Below are 23,487 nucleotides of genomic sequence, written 5' to 3'. Positions count from 1 at the left end.
ATGTGGCCGAGACAACATAAACTCACCGCTGGGCATGCAGCGCGCCTCTTAATGCATACTCTGGCACGGAAGGGGTTACAGTTTTTGTGGGAGGAACATAAGGGAAACTGCCTGGATGTTGATTGGCTGGATTCTGTATAGGGGCCGGTCTGACATACATATAGTCTTCAGACCTAGGAAATACTGCCTCTCTCAAGTTTTTCCGTGACCCACCCTCCCGCCCTGGGGAGTTGGTTTTTTGTTGCTCCAATGGGGTTACTTGTGTCGGCTTTTGGTGGCCGGTTTCTGAATGGTTATTTTAGTTCAACTTAAGGAGTTTATTTTTAGTAAGTTCGGGTGAACTCTTAGGTAATTTTATAGTCTTATTATTAATTGATGGGCACCACCGTACCTGGTGGACCCATATGATAGATCATAAACATGTGTGGATATCGGGGCCGGTGGCCCTATTTTTTAACCCGTAGGGGCAGAGCGTACCTCTGTCCCTACAACTGTTGGTGGACAGGGGTAGTGGCAGAAGGTCGACCCCTGGCCTTGGATTTTTGGATTTACGATGTCTGGGATGGAGGCAGGAGGCTGATCCCGGAACATCTGGGGCAGAAGGCCCCCTCACACTTATGTTTTTATTGCTCGGGATGGAGGCAGGAGGCCTATCCCGGAACATCTGGGGCAGAAGGCCCCCTCACACACACATGTTTATTGCTCTATTTCGTCATATAATTTTGGATTACCCTTATTAAGTTGTTTATCATGCTTAACCGTTCTTCTCCCCGCCACCTTAGTTAGAGAGGGAAGTCTGCATTTTTAGTTTTAGTATTAATAGGCCTCCCTCTCAGTCAAAATAAAAAGCTGACCCCTTTCACGCCAATTACGGTTGTTGTGTCTTTATTTACTAAGATAAGTGTGCTTGAGTGGCGTGCGTATGCATCTGACGTGTGAAGTTTATCACATAAGGAAATAATCACTATCAGTGGGAGTGACGTTAGTAAAGCAAGAAACAATTCACTTGAAACTAAGGGGGACATTTACTAAGCAGTGATAAGAGCGGAGAAGTGAGCCAGTCCAGAAGTTGCCCATGGCAACCAATCAGCACTGAAGTAACATCTATAATTTGCATACTATAAAATGATACAGAGCTGCTGATTGGTTGATGGGGAAATTTCTCCACTGGCTCACTTCTCCATTCTTATCACTGCTTAGTAAATGTACCCCTAAGTTCCTAATTCAGGTTGGATCGACTGGGCCCGTCCTGTCCATGCACCCACATTTACTGCAGGCACCCTGCAGTAAATGCGAACGCCTCTGCCTGACAGGCGGAAGAGGGGCGGCAATGCTCGGTTTCCAAGGCAGAGACAGAGCGTTGCAGCGGAAGGGAAATGAGACTTGGCAACACGAACGGGGGGTGTCGGCGGCGTTATTAGGGTGGCTATGTGTTGTCATACGCAATCGCATTGAATAAAAAAGATGGCGATCTAAGCCAGGCTGCGCTGGCAGGAGGCTTCCCTAATTTCTGAAACCGCGCACTAATTGTGAAGTGATCACAATTAGCGTGGGTCGCACATGGGGGGGGGGGGGCAGCGGGTAGCACGCTGGGCGGCCTTGTCCTGCGATGGGCGGCCCCCAGCATGCGAGGCAATGGATTGCAGGTTCTGGTAAAAAGCTGAATTTGCACTCCTTACTGAATAGGGTCCTAAGTTCATGAGATAATAACACCTGCGTGCTCCATGACCTCCCTGGAAATAGGCACAATATGGCCGTTCTGATAAAGGTTTGGGTGGATTGTGGATGTTGCATAATTTGTCATACAGTTACTATTATTATTATCCTTTGTATGGCGCCACAAGGGTTCCACAGCGACTAGCAATGTACATAAACATAGCATTAGACAAGGAAACAGAGACTTACAGTACAAGACCTTGCGGGACAAGTACAGGGTATATAAACAGTTAAGAATGTTGCTGGGTACGGAGAGAACTCAACAATTTCAATTAAGAAGGGATCAGGGCTGTGATGAAATAGCGACACAGCGGCACGTAAGAATTATTATTATAAGTACCTGTCCCACCACACTCGGATGTGGACCACAGGGAAGAATGAAATTTATACTAAAATGTAAGTGCACTGAGGAGGATGTTGGGTGATGGTGTTATACAAACTCACTCAACCCAATAGGGATGATTTACTCGGAAGCGAGGGCGATCCTGGAACCGGGGAGAGGGGGGTAAACTTGGTGATGGAGGGGGTGGTTTTGGTTGTCCAGTAGGGGATCCGGTCTGAAGATCGACAGTGTCTAGGTCGACAATGTTTAGGTCGACCACTATAGGTCGACAGTCACTAGGTTGACATGGATGGAAGGTCGACAGGGTTTCTAGGTCGACATGTGCTAGGTCGACAAGTCTAAAGGTCGACATGAGTTTTTCACATTTTTTATTTTTTTTGGGATTTTTTTCATACTTAACGATCCACGTGGACTACGATTGGAACGGTAAAGTGTGCCGAGCGAAGCGGTAGCAGAGCGAAGGCACCATGCCCGAAGGGACGCGGTGCACTAATTTGGGATCCCGGTCACTTTACGAAGAAAACGACACACACACACAAAAAATCCTCATGTCGACCTTTAGACCTGTCGACCTAGCACATGTCGACCTAGAAACCCTGTCGACCTTCCATCCATGTCGACCTAGTGACTGTCGACCTATAGTGGTCGACCTAAACATTGTCGACCTAGACACTGTCGATAAAACGAACCACACCCGTCCAGTAGGGCTACCCATGACTGTGTGGACGTAGACATGTTCCCAGTACAGCCAGTATTTGGTGGCTATTACACCGCCCTTAACACAGGGAAATGCCTTGCCCTGTTACCCGCTGGAGACTAGCAGCACGGAAAGGAGGCCTTATAGTACCAAATTGCCATTAGTCAAAATGCCCTCCGCTGACAGATACCAGCGCTTGCTAACCCCTGCATGTCAGGCATATACACCGGCGGCATCACAGGGGTTTGGACTTCCGTTGGCCATACGTCAGTGGTTTCCCGTCCTTAGTATCATGACGGCTCTGTTTCCTCAGGAGATAATGCTGAGCTCTCACCCATTACTGTGATATCTCTGCTGTTGGGGGCGTTCCTCCTGCTTGAGGTCTTGAGATGTGGGATAAATGTGATGGAGACAGAGGGGCAGATGGACTCATCCTTGGAGAGTGATAGTGGAGAGAGATAAAATACCAGTCAATCAGCTGACTAATCTGTGTTTGAAAAATGACAGGAGCTGATTGGCCGGTACTTTATCTCTCTCAACTTAATCTCTCCATCTGTCTATTTGGCAGGTATATATGTTGATTCTGTATTATTATTATTTTTTTTAAATTACATTTACATTTTTTTCAAACACAGCCTGTAACATGGCAGTTAACAGTGCCGTTTCTAGCGGCGGGCGAGCCGGGCAACCGCACGGGGCGCCCGCCGCAGCACTTTGTGACTACTCCTCTCCTCCCTCTCTCATCCCCCGAGCGCTCCTGCTCGGGGGGCGGGGCTTCGCGGAATGACGCGTTTGCGTCGTGACGTCATGACGCAAACGCGTCATTTCGCGAAGCCCCGCCCCCCGAGCAGGAGCGCTCTGGGGATGAGAGAGGGAGGAGAGGAGGACTGGAGATAACCATCGTCAGAGGAGGCGGCCGGCGCGCGGGACCCGAAGAGCGGCAAGTTGTAAGTATACTATTCTCTCTCTCTCCCTCCCTCCCTCCTCCCACTTGACACCTGCCGCACTGTGTAAAATGGGGGCACCTGCCGCACTGTGTAAATGGGGATACCTGCCGCACTGTGTAAAATGGGGGCACCTGCCGCACTGTGTAAATGGGGATACCTGCCGCACTGTGTAAATGGGGATACCTGCCGCACTGTGTAAATGGGGATACCTGCCGCACTGTGTAAATTGGGATACCTGCCTGCGTACTGTGTAAAATGGGGGCACGTGCCTGCGTACTGTGTAAAATGGGGACACCTGCGTGCGTACTGTGTAAAATGGGGACACCTGCGTGCGTACTGTGTAAAATGGGGACACCTGCCAGCGTACTGTGTAAAATGGGGACACCTGCCTGCGTACTGTGTAAAATGGGGATATCTGCCTGCGTACTGTGTAAAATGGGGACACCTGCCTGCGTACTGTGTAAAATGGGGATATCTGCCTGCGTACTGTGTAAAATGGGGACACCTGCCTGCCGCACTTTGTAAAATGGGGACACCTGCCTGCCGCACTTTGTAAAATGGGGACACCTGCCTGCCGCACTTTGTAAAATGGGGACACCTGCCTGCCGCGCTGTGTAATATGGGGACACTTGCCTGGTGTAATGTGTAAAAAGGGGACTTTTTTATTTTTTCCCCCTGTGGTGGGTGTGATATCAGACGAGGCCACGCCCACTGTAATGAGACCACGCCCATTTCAATCAGGCCACACAGCCTTGTCGGGAGCGCGCGCATGCTTTTTTTCTGGCTATATGGGGGGGGGGGGGGGCACGCAATTTTTTTTTATAGCAATGGGGGGGGGGGGGGCGCATTTTGAAATCTCGCACTGGGAGCCAAATTGTCTAGAAACGGCCCTGGCAGTTAAGAATGGATTGGCTGGTACTTTAGCACTCTCCACTTTATCACTTCTCAAGGCTTAATACTTCTTCCCCAATATGTGTTATAAAGTTCCGTGTTTCAGGATGGCCCAAGGTACATAGCCTGCCCCGCGGTACATAGCCTGCCCCGCGGTACATAGCCTGTCCCAAGGTACATAGCCTGCCCCACGTTTCTGCTGCTCCACATTCCGCTGACAGCGATCACACACTCACTACCTCGTCAGAAGCGGTTTATGACCTTTTTATTTATTTTGCGTGTTTGCATCTCACGGTCATGCATCTTTTGTTTGCTCTGTTTGATAGGTAATTACAGCTGGGAATTGCCGTTACAATGGAATGCTCTCTGCTCTAAGTATACACAGCGCAGCGCTGTACTACCTAGGGAGATATCACGGCAGAACCAGTCAGTAATGCCTGAGACTGTATGACATTCACATAGCAAGTATAAAATGCTCATTTATCACTTTGAAGTATGTCTGGCTCTTACGCTGGGCTTGAGCCAGCCCTCACCAATTTGGTGCCCTAGGCAAGATTTCAGCCGGTCCCCTTAGATTGCAGCCAGTCCCACCACAAAGCACTGTGTTACTTGCTCGGCACCCCTGGAGCAGTGGTGCCCTAGGCATTCGCCTGTATGGCCTATACCGATGGCCAGCTCTGTGCTGAGGACGCATGGTGCAAAATTCATACAGTGTACAGTATATCTCTGAAGCAGACACATACCAGTAATGGGATACGGTCGTTAGGTCGACACAGCTTAGATCGACAGTCATTAGGTCGACCACTGAAGGTCGACATGCATTAGGTTGACATGGTCAATAGGTCGATATGGTCATTAGGTCGACATGTACTAGGTCAAAAGGTCGACATGAGTTTTTCACATTTATTTTTTTTTGGACTTTTTCATACTTGACGATCCATGTGGACTACAATTGGGAACGGTAACCTTGTCCGAAGCATGGCGAGCAAGGAAAACGATACCAAAAAAAGGACAAAAACCCATGTCGACCTTTCGTCCTGTCGACTTAGTACATGTCGACCTAATGACCATGTCGACCTAATGACCCTGTCGACCTAATGCATGTCGACCTTCCACGGTCGACCTAGGTTGACCTAAGTTGAGTCGACCCAACGGCCCATACCCCCATTAATGGGGGTCATTCCAAGTTGATCGCTAGCTGCTTTCGTTCGCTCAGTAGCGATGAGGGGAAAAAAAGGCTCTTCTGCGCATGCGTATGCGGCGCAGTGTGCACGCGCAAAGTAATTTTACAACGAACGATGTAGTTTCACACAAGGTCTAGCGATGCTTTTCAGTCGCACTGGTGGCCGCAGAGTGATTGACAGGAAGGGGGCGTTTCTGACCGTTTTCAGGGAGTGTTCGAAAAAACGCAGGCGTGCCAGGAAAAACGCAGGCGTGGCTGGGTGAACGCAGGGCGTGTTCATGACGTCAAAACAGGAACTGAACAGTCTGATGTCATCGCAGTATGTATTGAGCTACTCTAAAACGGCACAAAATAATTATGCCGGCGCTCTGCGATCCTTTCGTTCGCACTTCTGCTAAGCTGAAATACACTCCCAGTGGGAGGCGGCATAGCGTTTGCACGGCTGCTAAAAACTGCTAGCGAGCGATCAACTCGGAATGACCCCCAATAACCCTATAGAAATCATTAAGGAACTTGTTGGTAAATGTGGGGTGCATATAACACTATCAGCCCGTTTGTGGGCTCTCCTACTAACTGGGACGCAGTAACACTGGAAGTGGTCCACTGCGAGTGGCCGATCAAGCAGTGATCCCGTCACTTGGCTATCGGACAAGCCTGTGTGACCAGCTTTATACGGAGTTGCACTGTTTAGTATTGTGTTTATCTATGTAGAGTCAGAATTGTGAAGACACACGAGTTGTGAAGGAGCCGCCAACACACACCAAGACGGCTGTAGCTAAAAGGCTGGATCCTGGTGCCGCGCGTGGGCTGGGCCACGACACAAACAGACCTTGAAGCCTCTGTGTAACAGTGGTCTCCCTTGCTGCTTATAAGTAGGGGGGCTTTTGACTTGTGTTCTGATCGGGATCCTATCTGCGTGGAATTCACGTCTGAATAAATTGGCCTTAGTGTACGGTGGCACACGGAAAATAGAGGAAAGCCACGTAGACATACAAACTCCACACCGAATGGACTTTGGTGGGAATCGAATTCAAGAGTTCAGTGCCACGAGTTAGTTTGCTAACCACTGTGCCGCCATGCTGCTAAACAAAACGCATGTGGAATTCACTTCTGAATAAATTGGCCTTCGTGCACGGTGGTGTACGGTATGGAAAAGAGAGGAAACCCGTGTAAACATACAAACTCCACACAGAATGGACTATGGCCCTCATTCCGAGTTGTTCGCTCGCTAGCTGCTTTTAGCAGCATTGCACACGCTAGGCCGCCGCCCTCTGGGAGTGTATCTTAGCTTAGCAGAATAGCGAACAAAAGAGTAGCAGAATTGCGATTAAATAATTCTTAGCAGTTTCTGAGTAGCTCGAGACTTACACCTACACTGCGATCAGCTCAGCCCGTTTCGTTCCTGGTTTGACGTCACAAACACGCCCTACGTTCAGCCAGCCACTCCCCCGTTTCTCCAGACACTCCTGCGTTTTATCCTGGCACGCCTGCGTTTTTTAGCACACTCCCGGAAAACGGTCAGTTTCCGCCCAGAAACACCCACTTCCTGTCAATCACACTCCGTTCACTTCAACGATGAAAATTCTTCATTCGGACGTGAGTAAATCTACTAAGTTTTGTGCTAAAATACTTAGCGCATGCGCGCTGCGTACCATGCGCATGCGCATTTTTGCCTTAATCGCTCCGTTGCGAAAATCGGCAACGAGCGAACAACTCGGAATGACCCCCTTTGGTGGGAATCGAATTCAAGAGTTCAGTGCCATGAGTCAGCAAACTAATCATTGTGCCGACATGCTGCTAAACGCGTGGCACCTGCCCTGTGCATGATCACTCCACAGATCAGACTGCGGCTCCCCAATTGTGGGAGCTGCACAAAATAAGCCCTGGTCCCCTATAACTATAGGGTAATAATGATATATGATGGATAATAATACAGCACACTGAGTTTATAAAAATTCACTAGAAACAAAATAATTACCGTCCACAGCAATGGTTATGGGATATAGGGAGTGTGTGGGCCGACATTATGGCGGAACAAAGATCAGCTAATCTTGTGTCACATGCAGAGGTTCTAGAGTTCATATCTCAGATAAGGTAAACTGATGAGATCTGACTGTAACCTTGGTGTCACCAGGTTTGTATGGAGCGATATATTATATTCCTCCCTGGTGGGAGAAATGCCAATTACTGCAATAACACTGCTGTTATCTATGGAAAATTTTTGGACTAAGCTCTTATAAAACTGTAAATCTCCAAACCAGCTCAGTCTTGTATATTCTGCACATGCTAGGGCAAATTAAATATCCAGGGTAAAACTACCACTCCCAGGATTCAGTGATGCCTCCCTTTCCTGACTTCAGCTACAGCTTTGCCTTCACAAGAACATGCCTAGCCTCCGAAGCAGTGAGAAGTAGCTTCCAACACTGGAGATCTTTAAATTGGCACAGTCTTTGGAAGGGGGTGTTATGCCAGGTATTGCCCCTTACACACGTTATGCCAGGTAGAGCCCTGTACACAAATTATACTGTGTAGAGCCCCTTAAACACATTGCGCCAGGTAGAGCCTCTTATACACATTGCGCCAGGTAGAGCCCCTTAATAACATTATGTCAGGTAGAGCCTCTTAAACACATTACGCCAAGTAGAGCCTCTAATACACATTATGCCAGGTAGAGCCCCTTATACACATTATGCCAGGTAGAGCCTCTTAAACACATTACGCCAGGTAGAGTCCCTTATACACATTATGCCAGGTAGAGCCTCTTAAACACATTATGCCAGCTAGAGCCCTCTCTACACATTCCACCAGGTAGAGCCCTTCTACACATTACACCAGGTAGAGCCCCTTCTACACATTACGCCAGGTAGAGCCTCTAATACACATTGCGCCAGGTAGAGCCCTTCTACACATTACACCAGGTAGAGCCCCTTCTACACATTACGCCAGGTAGAGCCTCTAATACACATTGCGCCAGGTAGAGCCCCTTAAACACATTATGCCAGGTAGAGCCCCTTAAACACATTATGCCAGGTAGAGCCCCTTAAACACATTACACCAGGTATTGCCTCTTATACACATTGCACCAGGTAGAGCACTTTATACACATTACACCAGGTACAGCCCCAAAGAGAGAGAGAGAGAGAGAGAGAGAGAGTGTGAGTGTGTGTGTGTGTGTGTGTGTGTGTGTGTGTGTGTGTGTGTGTCATACACCATCTTACTCCCTGGGCAGCACTGCAGCACACTGGGTCACTGTCTCTCCGGAGGAGGAGCGCACCACACATGCCGGGGGAGAGCGCATGGCACACTGGAACAGCGCTGCCATCCAGCGACCACCGCCAGTCGATGCACCCGCAGTAAAACTGCGCTATGTGCAAGGCACCATCTGCCCTATCCTAGTTAAGGCCCTGTTGTTATGTGTAGTGTTTGATTAAGGTGTCCATGAATGGTATGGGGAAGAGATTCCTCAAACTGGGACTGTCCCACCAAAATCGGGCCAGTTGAGAGGTACAGTATGACGAAGCAGTGCCCATCTCGATCAACCATAGCCTAAAAATTCAGCCTTGACATATGGCAATGTGCATGCAGCACAGTTCTTGGCGCTTAGCAGGACGTTGCTCCTTCCAGTCCTAGCTGTCAGCACAATAGCCCTGATCATCAGGACCGACTGATCAAAATTGGGACTTCCCTGTGTAAATCAGAGCAGCTGTAATAACACTGTGCCTCGTCCTCGTGTTTGGCATTATTAAACGTCAGCCTTGTGTGTGCGGTTGCACACTTGTCTGATTAGACATACAGTACTAAGTCGCAGCAAGACTTTTAAATCGGAAAAGATCATTCATTACCTATAAACTGCAAGCTCATCTGTTATTCCAGCCCGTGGTGAATGAAAAAATGAAAAAACACAACTGCACTCGTTTATCACCCCATCTGATAGGAGGGGGAATATATGGTTATTGGCGTTGTCATTCATGTGACTTAGCTGTGATAGTGGAGAACTGTTTTCTTGACCTTGCAGCTGAGAAATGATTTATAACATAGCAATGTACTATCACACCTCGTTGTCATACAGCATGTGTTTCGCTCATTAAAGAGAATTCATTGAGCTTGGATGCAACTTGGCTTGTGGCTGTGAGTATTGTGTTGGCACTGGCTGTAGTGATCCATCATCACTGTTTCATTAATAATCTAGTTCAGTGGGTTTTTTTTATCACGGCATCCTAGAGTATCAGAATTTTTTTTACGGCACCTCTAAGTCAAAAGTTTTTTTACTGAGAAATCATACAATATGTCTTCTTTAGTTTTAGGTATGTGGTGGGGGATAAGATTTGCTTCTGTTTGTCCACATATTTTATAACTGGAAAGCACTGGAAGCACTGGTTTTGCCTATTACATCCATAGGCAAACGCAGGGGGGGTTTCCGGTTGCACGGAAACTCCCTCCTCTTGGCAAGTGGCTCAAATGATGACAACAATGGTCATGGTAAATAATACTATTTACTAGAACTGCCGTCACATCATGCAATTTTTGGGACAGCAGAGCTGCTGCACGTGCCCAGTGGTAGCAGCTTCTTCTACCAAGTTTGCTGTCTGTGTGTGGATCTGAGTCCTCAATCAGTGCACTGGATAAGAGTGTAGCTACCAGGAAGAACAGACAGGAGCCTCACCATGAGGTGGGAGAATGTGTGCTTAGAAAGTGCAGTACTGGTTCTATTATGTTTGTGTCTTTATTTATCATGGCATGTTTAACCTTTTTCTGACCACTTATTTATATTATTTAAGTATGTTTGATACAGCCAATAATAGAGACCATCTATAGGGTTAAATATAAATACTTTATTCCATACAGTATACAGTGTATAAAAAGACCAATGTTCAGAGTCGTTACTAGTTTCTTCTACCGCTCCCCCAGACTCCCGCACTTGCTCCAATGTACCGCAGAGTGGGAAATTGTGGACTGCATTTGGAACCCCCCCCCTCAATAAATCCTGCGTTTGCCACTGACATCGACCGTAAATAATTTAAATTGGTCCTGGACCACTAGCCCAGGGCACCCCTGCAAGTGCACAGAGGCAAACCACGGTGCCACGGCACCCAGTTTGGGAACCTCTGGTCAAGTAGCATTGAGCTGAGCTTTTATGGACCACCAAAAAGAAAAACAAAATCTATGGGTTTGAGGGGATCTACAAGTTAAGTTAACAGACACCTTTTTTTTAAACAAATTTCCATTGTGTACCATCATGTTTAGTTACGGGATCAAGTGGATAACTGGCTAAGGAACGCAGCACAGATGAAATAACTTTGGGGGAAATTCAGACCTGATCGCTAGGCGGCGTTTTCGCACCGCGGGTGATCAGGTCTAAACTGCGCATACGTATGCACCGCAATGCGCAGGCGCATCGCACGGGTACAAAGCGGATCACCGCTCAGCGATGGGTTTGTGCAAAGAATCCATTCACACGGGCATTCGCAAGGAGATTACCAGGAAGAGGGCGTGAGTGTTTGGAAAAACGCAGGTTTGTCCAAGTGTTTGCAGGGAGGGATCCTGACGTCAATTCCGGTCCCGGACAGGCTGATGTGATCGCAGCGGCTGAGTAAGTTCTGGGCTGCGCAGAGACTGCACAAGATCTGTTTGTGCAGCTCTGCTACACATGCGTTCGCACACTTGCACAGCGAAAATACATCCCCCCCCCCCTCCCGTAGACGGCGACTATCTGATTGCAGGTCAGCAAAAATCGCTTGCTAGCGATCAGGTCAGAATTACCCCCTTTGTTATATAGTATTTGGGAATACTTACATATTGTTAGATGGTAATGACATATTGCATTAATGAATTGTATCTTTTGTGGGGTTTTTTTACAACTTTTTAACATGTCAGATAATTTTTTTCATGTTAACTAAATTCTGTCCTCTTTCTGTTTGTCGTAGAAGAACAGGACAGTGAACGCACCATGAATAACACAGGAAGTTCCGGAAATTCCACTTACAAGTGTATATTCGACGAAGACTTTAAATATGTTCTCCTTCCGGTGTCCTACGGGATTGTGTTCTGCGTGGGGATAATACTCAACGTCCTATCTCTATATATCTTTCTGTTCCGGGTTAAGCCCTGGAATGCGTCTACCACCTACATGTTTAACTTGGCTATATCGGACATGATGTACGTCATCTCCTTGCCCCTCCTAGTGTACTATTATTCTAAGGGCGACGACTGGCCGTTCGGAGAGGCCTTGTGCAAAATTGTCAAATTTCTGTTCTACACCAACATGTACTGCAGCATCTTATTCCTGTTGTGTATCAGCATCCACCGCTTCCTGGGAATCTGCTACCCAATGAAATCTCTTGGTTGGCTAAAGGTGCGGAATGCCCGGATCGTATCGGTCATTGTCTGGATTGTGGTAATTGCCTTCCAGTCCCCCATACTCTACTTCGTGACCATCAGCGCCAATGGGGACACCACCATCTGCCACGACACATCCAGCGTGGACTTGTTTGACAACTTTGTGATTTACAGCACCGTGAACCTGGTCCTGCTGTTCTGTGTCCCTTTCGTCACCATCATCATCTGTTATGTTTTAATGACTCGAGCCCTTCTTCAGCCGGCGGCAGCCTCTTCCGACACGACCAATTCCAAGAGGAAGTCTATTAAAATGATCATTATTGTAATGTCGGTGTTCATCATTTGCTTTTTGCCTTTCCATGTGAACCGTACCTTGTACTACTACTTCAGGAAGTTAGACCTTGACTGTAGCGTTTTGAATGCAATCAACGTAGCCTACAAAGCTATGCGACCCCTGGCCTGCGCCAACAGCTGCCTGGACCCCATCTTGTACTTTCTTGCCGGACAAAGTGTTCGCAGGAATATTATTTCCAGGAATGGGATCACCAAACTAAAGAGCAAGTTTGCATCCTACCATAATAACTCCAGTTTGGTTACGAACGTAAATGCCACTGACAGTAGCCCCGCCCCCTGCCCCAGTCCGGCTACAAGCACCAAGGTGTGAATAGACCGCCATACTTGTGCGTCACTGGAGAAAATGATGTAGGACTTGGAAGCTGTTATGTCACAGTACGTGGCGTCGGTTCTTTAGCAACTCATGGACAATCCATTATTCCAGGTGGTGGACATGTTTTTAGAAGAAAACAATCACTGTACGAGGGCTGCATCCATAACGCATTTAAATGAAGTTATCTATTTATTTAGAAAGGGAATGGCCGAGTAGGATTGGCTGCAGAGCTGGTCAAGAAACGATAGGGGATCTGTCTTTGGAGAATGACAGGTCAACAGTTATATCTGTCAGTAGAGAGTATATTCAGAGCGAGAGAGAGAGAACGTGCTGAATTTCATGGATCTGTGGGTCTATGTTCTAACCCTTAGAGAGAGATAAAGTGGACTGAGATAAAGTACCAGCGAATCAGCTCCTAACTGTCACTTTACAGGCTGTGTTTGAAAAATGACATTTAGGAGGTGGTTGGTTGGTACTTTGGGGGACATTTACTAAGCAGTGATAAGAGAAGTGAGCCAGTGGAGAAGTTGCCCATGGCAACCAATCTGCACTGAAGTAACATCTGTAATTTGCATACTATAAAATGATACAGAGCTGCTGCTTTGTTGATGGGGCAACTTCTCCACCTGCTCACTTCTCCGCCCTTATCACTGCTTAGTAAATGTCCCCCTTTTTTATCTTTGTCCACTTTATCTCTCTCCAAGGCTTAGTACATAGAGTCCTGTTTTCTCAGCCTGAGGGGGAGATGTATCAAGCCTTGGAGAGAGATAAAGTGGAACTAATTAGCTTCTAACTGTCATTTACCTAGCACAGTTTTTTTTTATGAAAAGCTGATTGGTTGCTATATCTCCATGGCTTGATACATTTCCCCCTGTGTCTGAATGAGCCTTTTTACTTGCTTCTTCAGACTCTAAAGGGGTGATTCAATTCCAGGTGATGTGCCGACAAACATCACTGCACACATTACTGCCTATTTCGGTAGTAAATCACTGATTATCCTGTACAGTTCTATGGGGTGAGAAGCTAAATTAGCGAAGATGGATGATTGGCCCTCATTCCGAGTTGTTCGCTCGCAAGCTGCTTTTAGCAGCATTGCACACGCTAAGCCGCTGCCTACTGGGAGTGAATCTTAGCATAGTAAAATTGCGAACGAAAGATTAGCAGAATTGCGAATAGGGGGTAATTCCAAGTTGATCGCAGCAGGAAAATTTTTAGCAGTTGGGCAAAACCATGTGCACTGCAGGGGGGCAGATATAACATTTGCAGAGAGAGTTAGATTTGGGTGGGTTATTTTGTTTCTGTGCAGGGTAAATACTGGCTGCTTTATTTTTACACTGCAATTTAGATTGCAGATTGAACTCACCACACCCAAATCTATCTCTCTCTGCACATGTTATATCTGCCCCCCCCTGCAGTGCACATGGTTTTGCCCAACTACTAAAAAATTTCCTGCTGCGATCAACTTGGAATTACCCCCTGACACCTCTTAGCAGTTTCTGAGTAGCTCCACACTTACTCGGCAACTGCGATCAGTTCAGTCAGTTTCGTTCCTGGTTTGACGTCACAAACACACCCAGCGTTCGCCCAGACACTCCCCCGTTTCTTCAGACACTCCCACGTTTTTCCCAGAAACGGCAGCGTTTTTTCACACACACCCATAAAACGGCCAGTTTCCGCCCAGAAACACCCACTTCCTGTCAATCACATTACGATCACCAGAACGAAGAAAAAACCTCGTAATGCCGTGAGTAAAATACCTAACTGCATAGCGAATTTACTTGGCGCAGTCGCAGTGCGAACATTGCGCATGCGCAATTAGCGGAAAATCGCTGCGATGCGAAGAAAATTACAGAGCGAACAACTCGGAATGACCAGCATTGCGTAGTGTACTCCATTACCGGTGCACATTGCCGGGAATTGGCTCTTCCCCCTAAATGACACTGGAGCTTATAGACTGAATGGTTCTCCCTAATGAACGTACATGTTTAGAAAGTAAGTGGTTGGAGGTAAATCTTCCTCCTGCTAGGATTGGCCTCAGATAAAGTAGCACATTGTATTGAAGGATTCAGAACTGTGGATATCTCAAACAGCTCACAATCTGTTATGAGCAAACAAAGAATGTGTCACAATATAATCATTAATATTGCAGTAAAAATATGCAATATTTGATATTTACTATACTGCAGATCTGTTTTCATGAGACACAACCTGTCAAAAAAAAAATACAATGAACCCATATTATTTTAAATAGATAGTATGTAACGAATTATTATTACTATTGTTTGTGGTACGGTATATTGTGATGTGTAGAATGTTCTGCTATGTTTGGATCATATTACAGTCCTTTTGAGATTTTCACCATGTCCGATTGTGGGTATCCGTTCACATGGTCAACCATGTTATGGTCGACAGTCATTAGGTCGACCACTATTGGTCGACATTGACATGGTCGACATGGACACATGGTCGACACATGAGAATGGTCGACACATGAAAGGTCGACATATGAAAAGGTCGACATGAGTTTTTTGAACTTTTGTTTCTTTTGGGGAACTTTTCCATACTTTACGATCCACATGGACTACGATTGGAACGGTAAAGTGTGCCGAGCGAAGCGAAGGCACCATGCCCGAAGCATGGCGAGCGAAGCGAGCCATGCGAGGGGACGCGGTGCACTAATTGGGGTTCCCAGTCACTTTACGCAAAAAAACGACACCAAAAAAAGTAAAAAAACTCATGTCGACCTTTTCATATGTCGACCTTCCATGTGTCGACCATTTTCACGTGTCGACCATGTGTCCACGTCGACCATGTCAATGTCGACCAATAGTGGTCGACCTAATGACTATCGACCATAACATGGTCGACCATTCATACCGGAACCCCGATTGTGACAGGAACGGTCTAAGACCACAATTTTGTGAGTTATAACAATAATCACACGCCTCCCAAAATATGCAGTTGGGGGATCAGTGAGTGAGTGAGTGTGAGAAGGGCTCACTTCTCTACTCTTTTCACTGCTTAGTAGTACATCTCCCCTAGTCTAGGGGGTAAATTTACTAAGATGGGAGTTCTATTTAAGATGGGATGTTGCCCATAGCAACCAATCAGATTCCAGGTATTATCATCTGGAAGGTGCTAGATAAATGAGAAGTAGAATCTGATTGGTTGCTGTGGGCAACATCCCATCTTAAATAGAACTCCCACCTTAGTAGATTTACCCCTAGGAGAGAGATAAAGTGCCCGGAGATAAAGTACCAGCCAAACAGCTCCTAACTGCCATGTTCCAGGATTTGTATGAAAAATGGCCAGAGCTGATTGGCTGGTACTTTATCTCTTTCCCCTTTAACTCCACCCAATGCTTAGAAAATAGACCCCTTAGTACATACTGTAGACCCCACTGTCACAGACATGACACGCACAGGAATTAGCCAGTTCTGCCTAGTTGTGATTGGTCAGATCCTGTCACCTCCTTACCACAGCCATGGGGACAACAGGGTATGGCAATCAGTGTGTACCGACATATAGCGGTACATGTCGTCAACTTGAAAAAGTCTGTCATGCCTGCGTTTATCTAATAAATCTTAGCCAGAGGACGCAGATTGTACACCTTACTACGCCTATGTATATACAGTATGTACGAATGCATGTGAGTATATAAACCTATATTTATAGGATATCACAAGCATATAAAATTATTTATTTTAAAATAAATATAACTATCGCTTTCAGCGCGTCATGGGCCTAATCCAGGGGTGGACACGGTGGCAACGTCGGATGGCGAAATTGTACCTGCAACAGTGCTGATGCAATCTCTCATGTTGCGACCGATGGCGCAACGCTGGCGCGTCTTAGTACGTGCGGCGACTGAATACCTCCCCTGCCAGTGGGCGTCTCTGTAGGATGAGAATCGGTTGCGGAATATGCAAATATAAGCAGATGCTGTTGCGTATAAAGACGCAGTTCCGGCTGCCGCTGCCTCCACCTCCTAATCAGGACGTACAGTAACCAGTCAGTAAATGAATGAGAGCTGACATTTATGGGAAAGGGTGAGACTGACCCGTATGTTCCGCAGCTCATTTCTCCTGTGTGCCCTACCGTTCTGTTTTAGAACACGAGGGGAGATCCCGAAATCCTGCGATATTACATATGTGTATATTTTCCATGTTATATGTCATGTTGTAAATAATTGTACTCGGACTAGAATTGTACTAGAAATTCTATTTCAGAAATACTGATATCGTACTGATGTACTCCGCAAGAGGAAGCCGCAAATCCTCTTAGAAAACTCGTTTATTATAATTCACCTTATTTTCATAGGTAAAACAAATTTTTGTTTTCTTGTACAAAAAACAACACAGTTGTTTTGTAATAAATTGAACTAACCTGTTTAAATACATGTGATCTTTGTGTGATGTCTTATTCTATGTAGGGCATGTCGTGTTTTTCCCAGGTAATATTGTTTATAATAAAGGATATGACATCATTATCCTCTGCGGGGGCATTCCACCGCCAGATAATCACAACATTTATTTCCTGCTGTGCGCATAACTTGCTTCGTGTCTCCTCTCTGTGCTTTTCAACATTGTATTTATATCATTTACACTGCGGCGCCTGTGTAGCCCCCAGTTACGCATATAATGTAACTGCCGGACTCACAATCCCTTCCTTGTCGTATCTAAGGGACTATTCTGAGCTGTATTGAGGCATTGGTTGGTAATTTGCCTGGAGGCCCCCTGTAAAATGAGACACCGCATACCATATAACTAGAGATGAGCGCCTGAAATTTTTCGGGTTTTGTGTTTTGGTTTTGGGTTCGGTTCCGCGGCCGTGTTTTGGGTTCGAACGCGTTTTGGCAAAACCTCACCGAATTTTTTTTGTCGGATTCGGGTGTGTTTTGGATTCGGGTGTTTTTTTCAAAAAACACTAAAAAACAGCTTAAATCATAGAATTTGGGGGTCATTTTGATCCCAAAGTATTATTAACCTCAAAAACCATAATTTACACTCATTTTCAGTCTATTCTGAATACCTCACACCTCACAATATTATTTTTAGTCCTAAAATTTGCACCGAGGTCGCTGTGTGAGTAAGATAAGCGACCCTAGTGGCCGACACAAACACCGGGCCCATCTAGGAGTGGCACTGCAGTGTCACGCAGGATGTCCCTTCCAAAAAACCCTCCCCAAACAGCACATGACGCAAAGAAAAAAAGAGGCGCAATGAGGTAGCTGTGTGAGTAAGATTAGCGACCCTAGTGGCCGACACAAACACCGGGCCCATCTAGGAGTGGCACTGCAGTGTCACGCAGGATGGCCCTTCCAAAAAACCCTCCCCAAACAGCACATGACGCAAAGAAAAAAAGAGGCGCAATGAGGTAACTGTGTGAGTAAGATTAGCGACCCTAGTGGCCGACACAAACACCGGGCCCATCTAGGAGTGGCACTGCAGTGTCACGCAGGATGTCCCTTCCAAAAAACCCTCCCCAAACAGCACATGACGCAAAGAAAAAAAGAGGCGCAATGAGGTAGCTGTGTGAGTAAGATTAGCGACCCTAGTGGCCGACACAAACACCGGGCCCATCTAGGAGTGGCACTGCAGTGTCACGCAGGATGTCCCTTCCAAAAAACCCTCCCCAAACAGCACATGACGCAAAGAAAAAAAGAGGCGCAATGAGGTAGCTGACTGTGTGAGTAAGATTAGCGACCCTAGTGGCCGACACAAACACCGGGCCCATCTAGGAGTGGCACTGCAGTGTCACGCAGGATGTCCCTTCCAAAAAACCCTCCCCAATCAGCACATGATGCAAAGAAAAAGAAAAGAAAAAAGAGGTGCAAGATGGAATTGTCCTTGGGCCCTCCCACCCACCCTTATGTTGTATAAACAAAACAGGACATGCACACTTTAACCAACCCATCATTTCAGTGACAGAGTCTGCCACACGACTGTGACTGATATGACGGGTTGGTTTGGACCCCCCCCAAAAAAGAAGCAATTAATCTCTCCTTGCACAAACTGGCTCTACAGAGGCAAGATGTCCACCTCATCTTCACCCTCCGATATATCACCGTGTACATCCCCCTCCTCACAGATTATCAATTCGTCCCCACTGGAATCCACCATCTCAGCTCCCTGTGTACTTTGTGGAGGCAATTGCTGCTGGTCAATGTCTCCGCGGAGGAATTGATTATAATTCATTTTAATGAACATCATCTTCTCCACATTTTCTGGATGTAACCTCGTACGCCGATTGCTGACAAGGTGAGCGGCGGCACTAAACACTCTTTCGGAGTACACACTTGTGGGAGGGCAACTTAGGTAGAATAAAGCCAGTTTGTGCAAGGGCCTCCAAATTGCCTCTTTTTCCTGCCAGTATAAGTACGGACTGTGTGACGTGCCTACTTGGATGCGGTCACTCATATAATCCTCCACCATTCTATCAATGTTGAGAGAATCATATGCAGTGACAGTAGACGACATGTCCGTAATCGTTGTCAGGTCCTTCAGTCCGGACCAGATGTCAGCATCAGCAGTCGCTCCAGACTGCCCTGCATCACCGCCAGCGGGTGGGCTCGGAATTCTGAGCCTTTTCCTCGCACCCCCAGTTGCGGGAGAATGTGAAGGAGGAGATGTTGACAGGTCGCGTTCCGCTTGACTTGACAATTTTGTCACCAGCAGGTCTTTCAACCCCAGCAGACCTGTGTCTGCCGGAAAGAGAGATCCAAGGTAGGCTTTAAATCTAGGATCGAGCACGGTGGCCAAAATGTAGTGCTCTGATTTCAACAGATTGACCACCCGTGAATCCTTGTTAAGCGAATTAAGGGCTGCATCCACAAGTCCCACATGCCTAGCGGAATCGCTCCCTTTTAGCTCCTTCTTCAATGCCTCCAGCTTCTTCTGCAAAAGCCTGATGAGGGGAATGACCTGACTCAGGCTGGCAGTGTCTGAACTGACTTCACGTGTGGCAAGTTCAAAGGGCACAACGTTGAAATCATTCTCCACTACGCCTGAGACAGGTGCATTCCACCTACTATATCGTGCTCAATTGTATAGGCTTGAATGGCCTTTTGCTGCTCCTCCAACCTCTGAAGCATATAGAGGGTTGAATTCCACCTCGTTACCACTTCTTGCTTCAGATGATGGCAGGGCAGGTTCAGTAGTTTTTGGTGGTGCTCCAGTCTTCTGTACGTGGTGCCTGTACGCCGAAAGTGTCCCGCAATTCTTCTGGCCACCGACAGCATCTCTTGCACGCCCCTGTCGTTTTTAAAAAAATTCTGCACCACCAAATTCAAGGTATGTGCAAAACATGGGACGTGCTGGAATTTGCCCATATTTAATGCACACACAATATTGCTGGCGTTGTCCGATGCCACAAATCCACAGGAGAGTCCAATTGGGGTAAGCCATTCCGCGATGATCTTCCTCAGTTGCCGTAAGAGGTTTTCAGCTGTGTGCGTATTCTGGAAACCGGTGATACAAAGCGTAGCCTGCCTAGGAAAGAGTTGGCGTTTGCGAGATGCTGCTACTGGTGCCGCCGCTGCTGTTCTTGCGGCGGGAGTCCATACATCTACCCAGTGGGCTGTCACAGTCATATAGTCCTGACCCTGCCCTGCTCCACTTGTCCACATGTCCGTGGTTAAGTGGACATTGGGTACAGCTGCATTTTTTAGGACACTGGTGACTCTTTTTCTGAGGTCTGTGTACATTTTCGGTATCGCCTGCCTAGAGAAATGGAACCTAGATGGTATTTGGTACCGGGGACACAGTACCTCCAACAAGTCTCTAGTTGGCTCTGCAGTAATGATGGATACCGGAACCACGTTTCTCACCACCCAGGATGCCAAGGCCTCAGTTATCCGCTTTGCAGTAGGATGACTGCTGTGATATTTCATCTTCCTCGCAAAGGACTGTTGAACAGTCAATTGCTTACTGGAAGTAGTACAAGTGGGCTTACGACTTCCCCTCTGGGAGGACCATCGACTCCCAGCGGCAACAACAGCAGCGCCAGCAGCAGTAGGCGTTACACGCAAGAATGCATCGGAGGAATCCCAGGCAGGAGAGGACTCGTCAGAATTGCCAGTGACATGGCCTGCAGGACTATTGGCATTCCTGGGGAAGGAGGAAATTGACACTGAGGGAGTTGGTGGGGTGGTTTGCGTGAGCTTGGTTACAAGAGGAAGGGATTTACTGGTCAGTGGACTGCTTCCGCTGTCACCCAAAGTTTTTGAACTTGTCACTGACTTATTATGAATGCGCTGCAGGTGACGTATAAGGGAGGATGTTCCGAGGTGGTTAACGTCCTTACCCCTACTTATTACAGCTTGACAAAGGGAACACACGGCTTGACACCTGTTGTCCGCATTTCTGGTGAAATACCTCCACACCGAAGAGCTGATTTTTTTGGTATTTTCACCTGGCATGTCAACGGCCATATTCCTCCCACGGACAACAGGTGTCTCCCCGGGTGCCTGACTTAAACAAACCACCTCACCATCAGAATCCTCCTGGTCAATTTCCTCCCCAGCGCCAGCAACACCCATATCCTCATCCTGGTGTACTTCAACACTGACATCTTCAATCTGACTATCAGGAACTGGACTGCGGGTGCTCCTTCCAGCACTTGCAGGGGGCGTGCAAATGGTGGAAGGCGCATGCTCTTCACGTCCAGTGTTGGGAAGGTCAGGCATCGCAACCGACACAATTGGACTCTCCTTGTGGATTTGGGATTTCGAAGAATGCACAGTTCTTTGCTGTGCTGCTTTTGCCAGCTTGAGTCTTTTCATTTTTCTAGCGAGAGGCTGAGTGCTTCCATCCTCATGTGAAGCTGAACCACTAGCCATGAACATAGGCCAGGGCCTCAGCCGTTCCTTGCCACTCCGTGTGGTAAATGGCATATTGGCAAGTTTACGCTTCTCCTCCGACAATTTTATTTTAGGTTTTGGAGTCCTTTTTTTACTGATATTTGGTGTTTTGGATTTGACATGCTCTGTACTATGACATTGGGCATCGGCCTTGGCAGACGACGTTGCTGGCATTTCATCGTCTCGGCCATGACTAGTGGCAGCAGCTTCAGCACGAGGTGGAAGTGGATCTTGATCTTTCCCTAATTTTGGAACCTCAACATTTTTGTTCTCCATATTTTAATAGGCACAACTAAAAGGCACCTCAGGTAAACAATGGAGATGGATGGATTGGATACTAGTATACAATTATGGACGGACTGCCGAGTGCCGACACAGAGGTAGCCACAGCCGTGAACTACCGCACTGTACTGTGTCTGCTGCTAATATATAGACTGGTTGATAAAGAGATAGTATACTCGTAACTAGTATGTATTGACAATGCAGAATTCCTTTGTCGTATAAACAACCCTTTATGAAGTCTAAGAACACTGTACGCTGTTTGCTTAAGAAGTACCGTAATGGTACGCTAGTTGCGTAACGATCGCTCAGCCGTAGGCGAGACGCTCAAGCGTCACGTTCGCTCACGGCCCAGTGATCACAGGACACGTTATTGGCTATGACTAGAGTAATGATTCGCTATGGCGTGGCTTACGCTCAAGACCACGAGGAGGTCACCAGCGGCGCAGACGCTCACAATGCTATACCTTTATGTCTAAACCTTATACCAATGAAATACACAGAATACCTTAATGTGAATACAGGGTGTACGTGCAACCTTGTGTAACCTGACTAACTACAAAGCTGCTTGAGCGTCACCGACGCTCAAGTGAACACTTAACACTATAGAAAATACACAGATACTGGTTTAGGGTCCGAAGCCTATTAACTGTATTATATCTAATATACTTGTAAAAAGGGGATAACAGTACAAATGATACACTACAATATAACAAAGACTTCCTAACCACAGAACTAAACAATAAATACAAAAAGACAATACTACACTGACCTAAATGCAATACAATACAATGCTATAATACTATGAGAGATATAAGAGAAAAGAGGAGAGAGAGAGAGAGACGGAGAGAGATGAGAGAAATTGGCTCACAGTAAGACAATGATTACGGAGAGAAAACTTACGCACAAAGGGTATGATCGCATGCGCCTCGATATCCAGCTCCCGGCTATCAGCAGATAACCGTTGATGAGAGAGTGAAGTTGGATATGGTCGGCCTGCCTATTTATGCCCCACACACAATGCAATCTCATAGTCCCTACAATCCCATTGTCCATTGGCCGAAGGAATTCGGCCCTGCATCATAACAAAAGGTCATAGGGTGATTCATACAGGTGGGCTGTGACGATTTCCAACAGCTCAGGTGGGTGGGAAACTAGGTTTCCCGCCGCATACCTGAGTATGAGTAAATAATAGAAATGGACATAAACTTCTTATGTCCATAACTATTCGCACGAGCGATTAATACGCTCCAAACCAACACCGGAATATTGCTAATTAAATACTCTTCCGATGGGTACCAAACACTGCTGTATGATTCCTGTTAGACCCTTCGTACGATGCAAAGAGGGATTCCTCAGCTCAGGGACATTCTATTTTAACCAAACTTTCAGAATCTATCAAAGGGACCATGATCTATAAACTACATTAATTGTGAACATTTGTAACGAATGAGTCGCACGCTACGACTACATACTCTTTACCGTAAATACGCATACCGTGCGAGCGGGTGCACGCAATAGCGGGTATGCGCAGTCACGGGAAAGCGCACGCATGCGCAGCATGTACC

At 46.9% G+C, this 23,487-nt stretch overlaps 1 protein-coding gene across 2 annotated transcripts in view; it reads left to right on the top strand.

The window, feature by feature from the left end:
* The window catches only part of P2RY2 (purinergic receptor P2Y2), an 87,869-nt gene extending 73,825 nt beyond the window's left edge, over positions 1-14,044 (top strand). The window contains exon 2 of one of the 2 annotated variants that reach the window (XM_063951219.1): positions 11,705-14,044. In XM_063951219.1, the coding sequence (XP_063807289.1) occupies positions 11,725-12,777 (1,053 nt within the window). In that variant the 5' untranslated portion in view covers positions 11,705-11,724 and the 3' untranslated portion in view covers positions 12,778-14,044. Of the gene's footprint in view, positions 1-11,701 lie in introns of both variants that reach the window. The other variant, XM_063951218.1, reaches the window with a different exon arrangement.
* Positions 14,045-23,487: the final 9,443 nt, after the last annotated feature.

This window comes from Pseudophryne corroboree, chromosome 2 (assembly GCF_028390025.1).
Source record: "Pseudophryne corroboree isolate aPseCor3 chromosome 2, aPseCor3.hap2, whole genome shotgun sequence".
Classification (NCBI taxonomy): domain Eukaryota; kingdom Metazoa; phylum Chordata; class Amphibia; order Anura; family Myobatrachidae; genus Pseudophryne; species Pseudophryne corroboree.
Note: the sequence above shows the minus strand (reverse complement) of the source record. Positions and strands in the feature narration are given on the sequence as shown.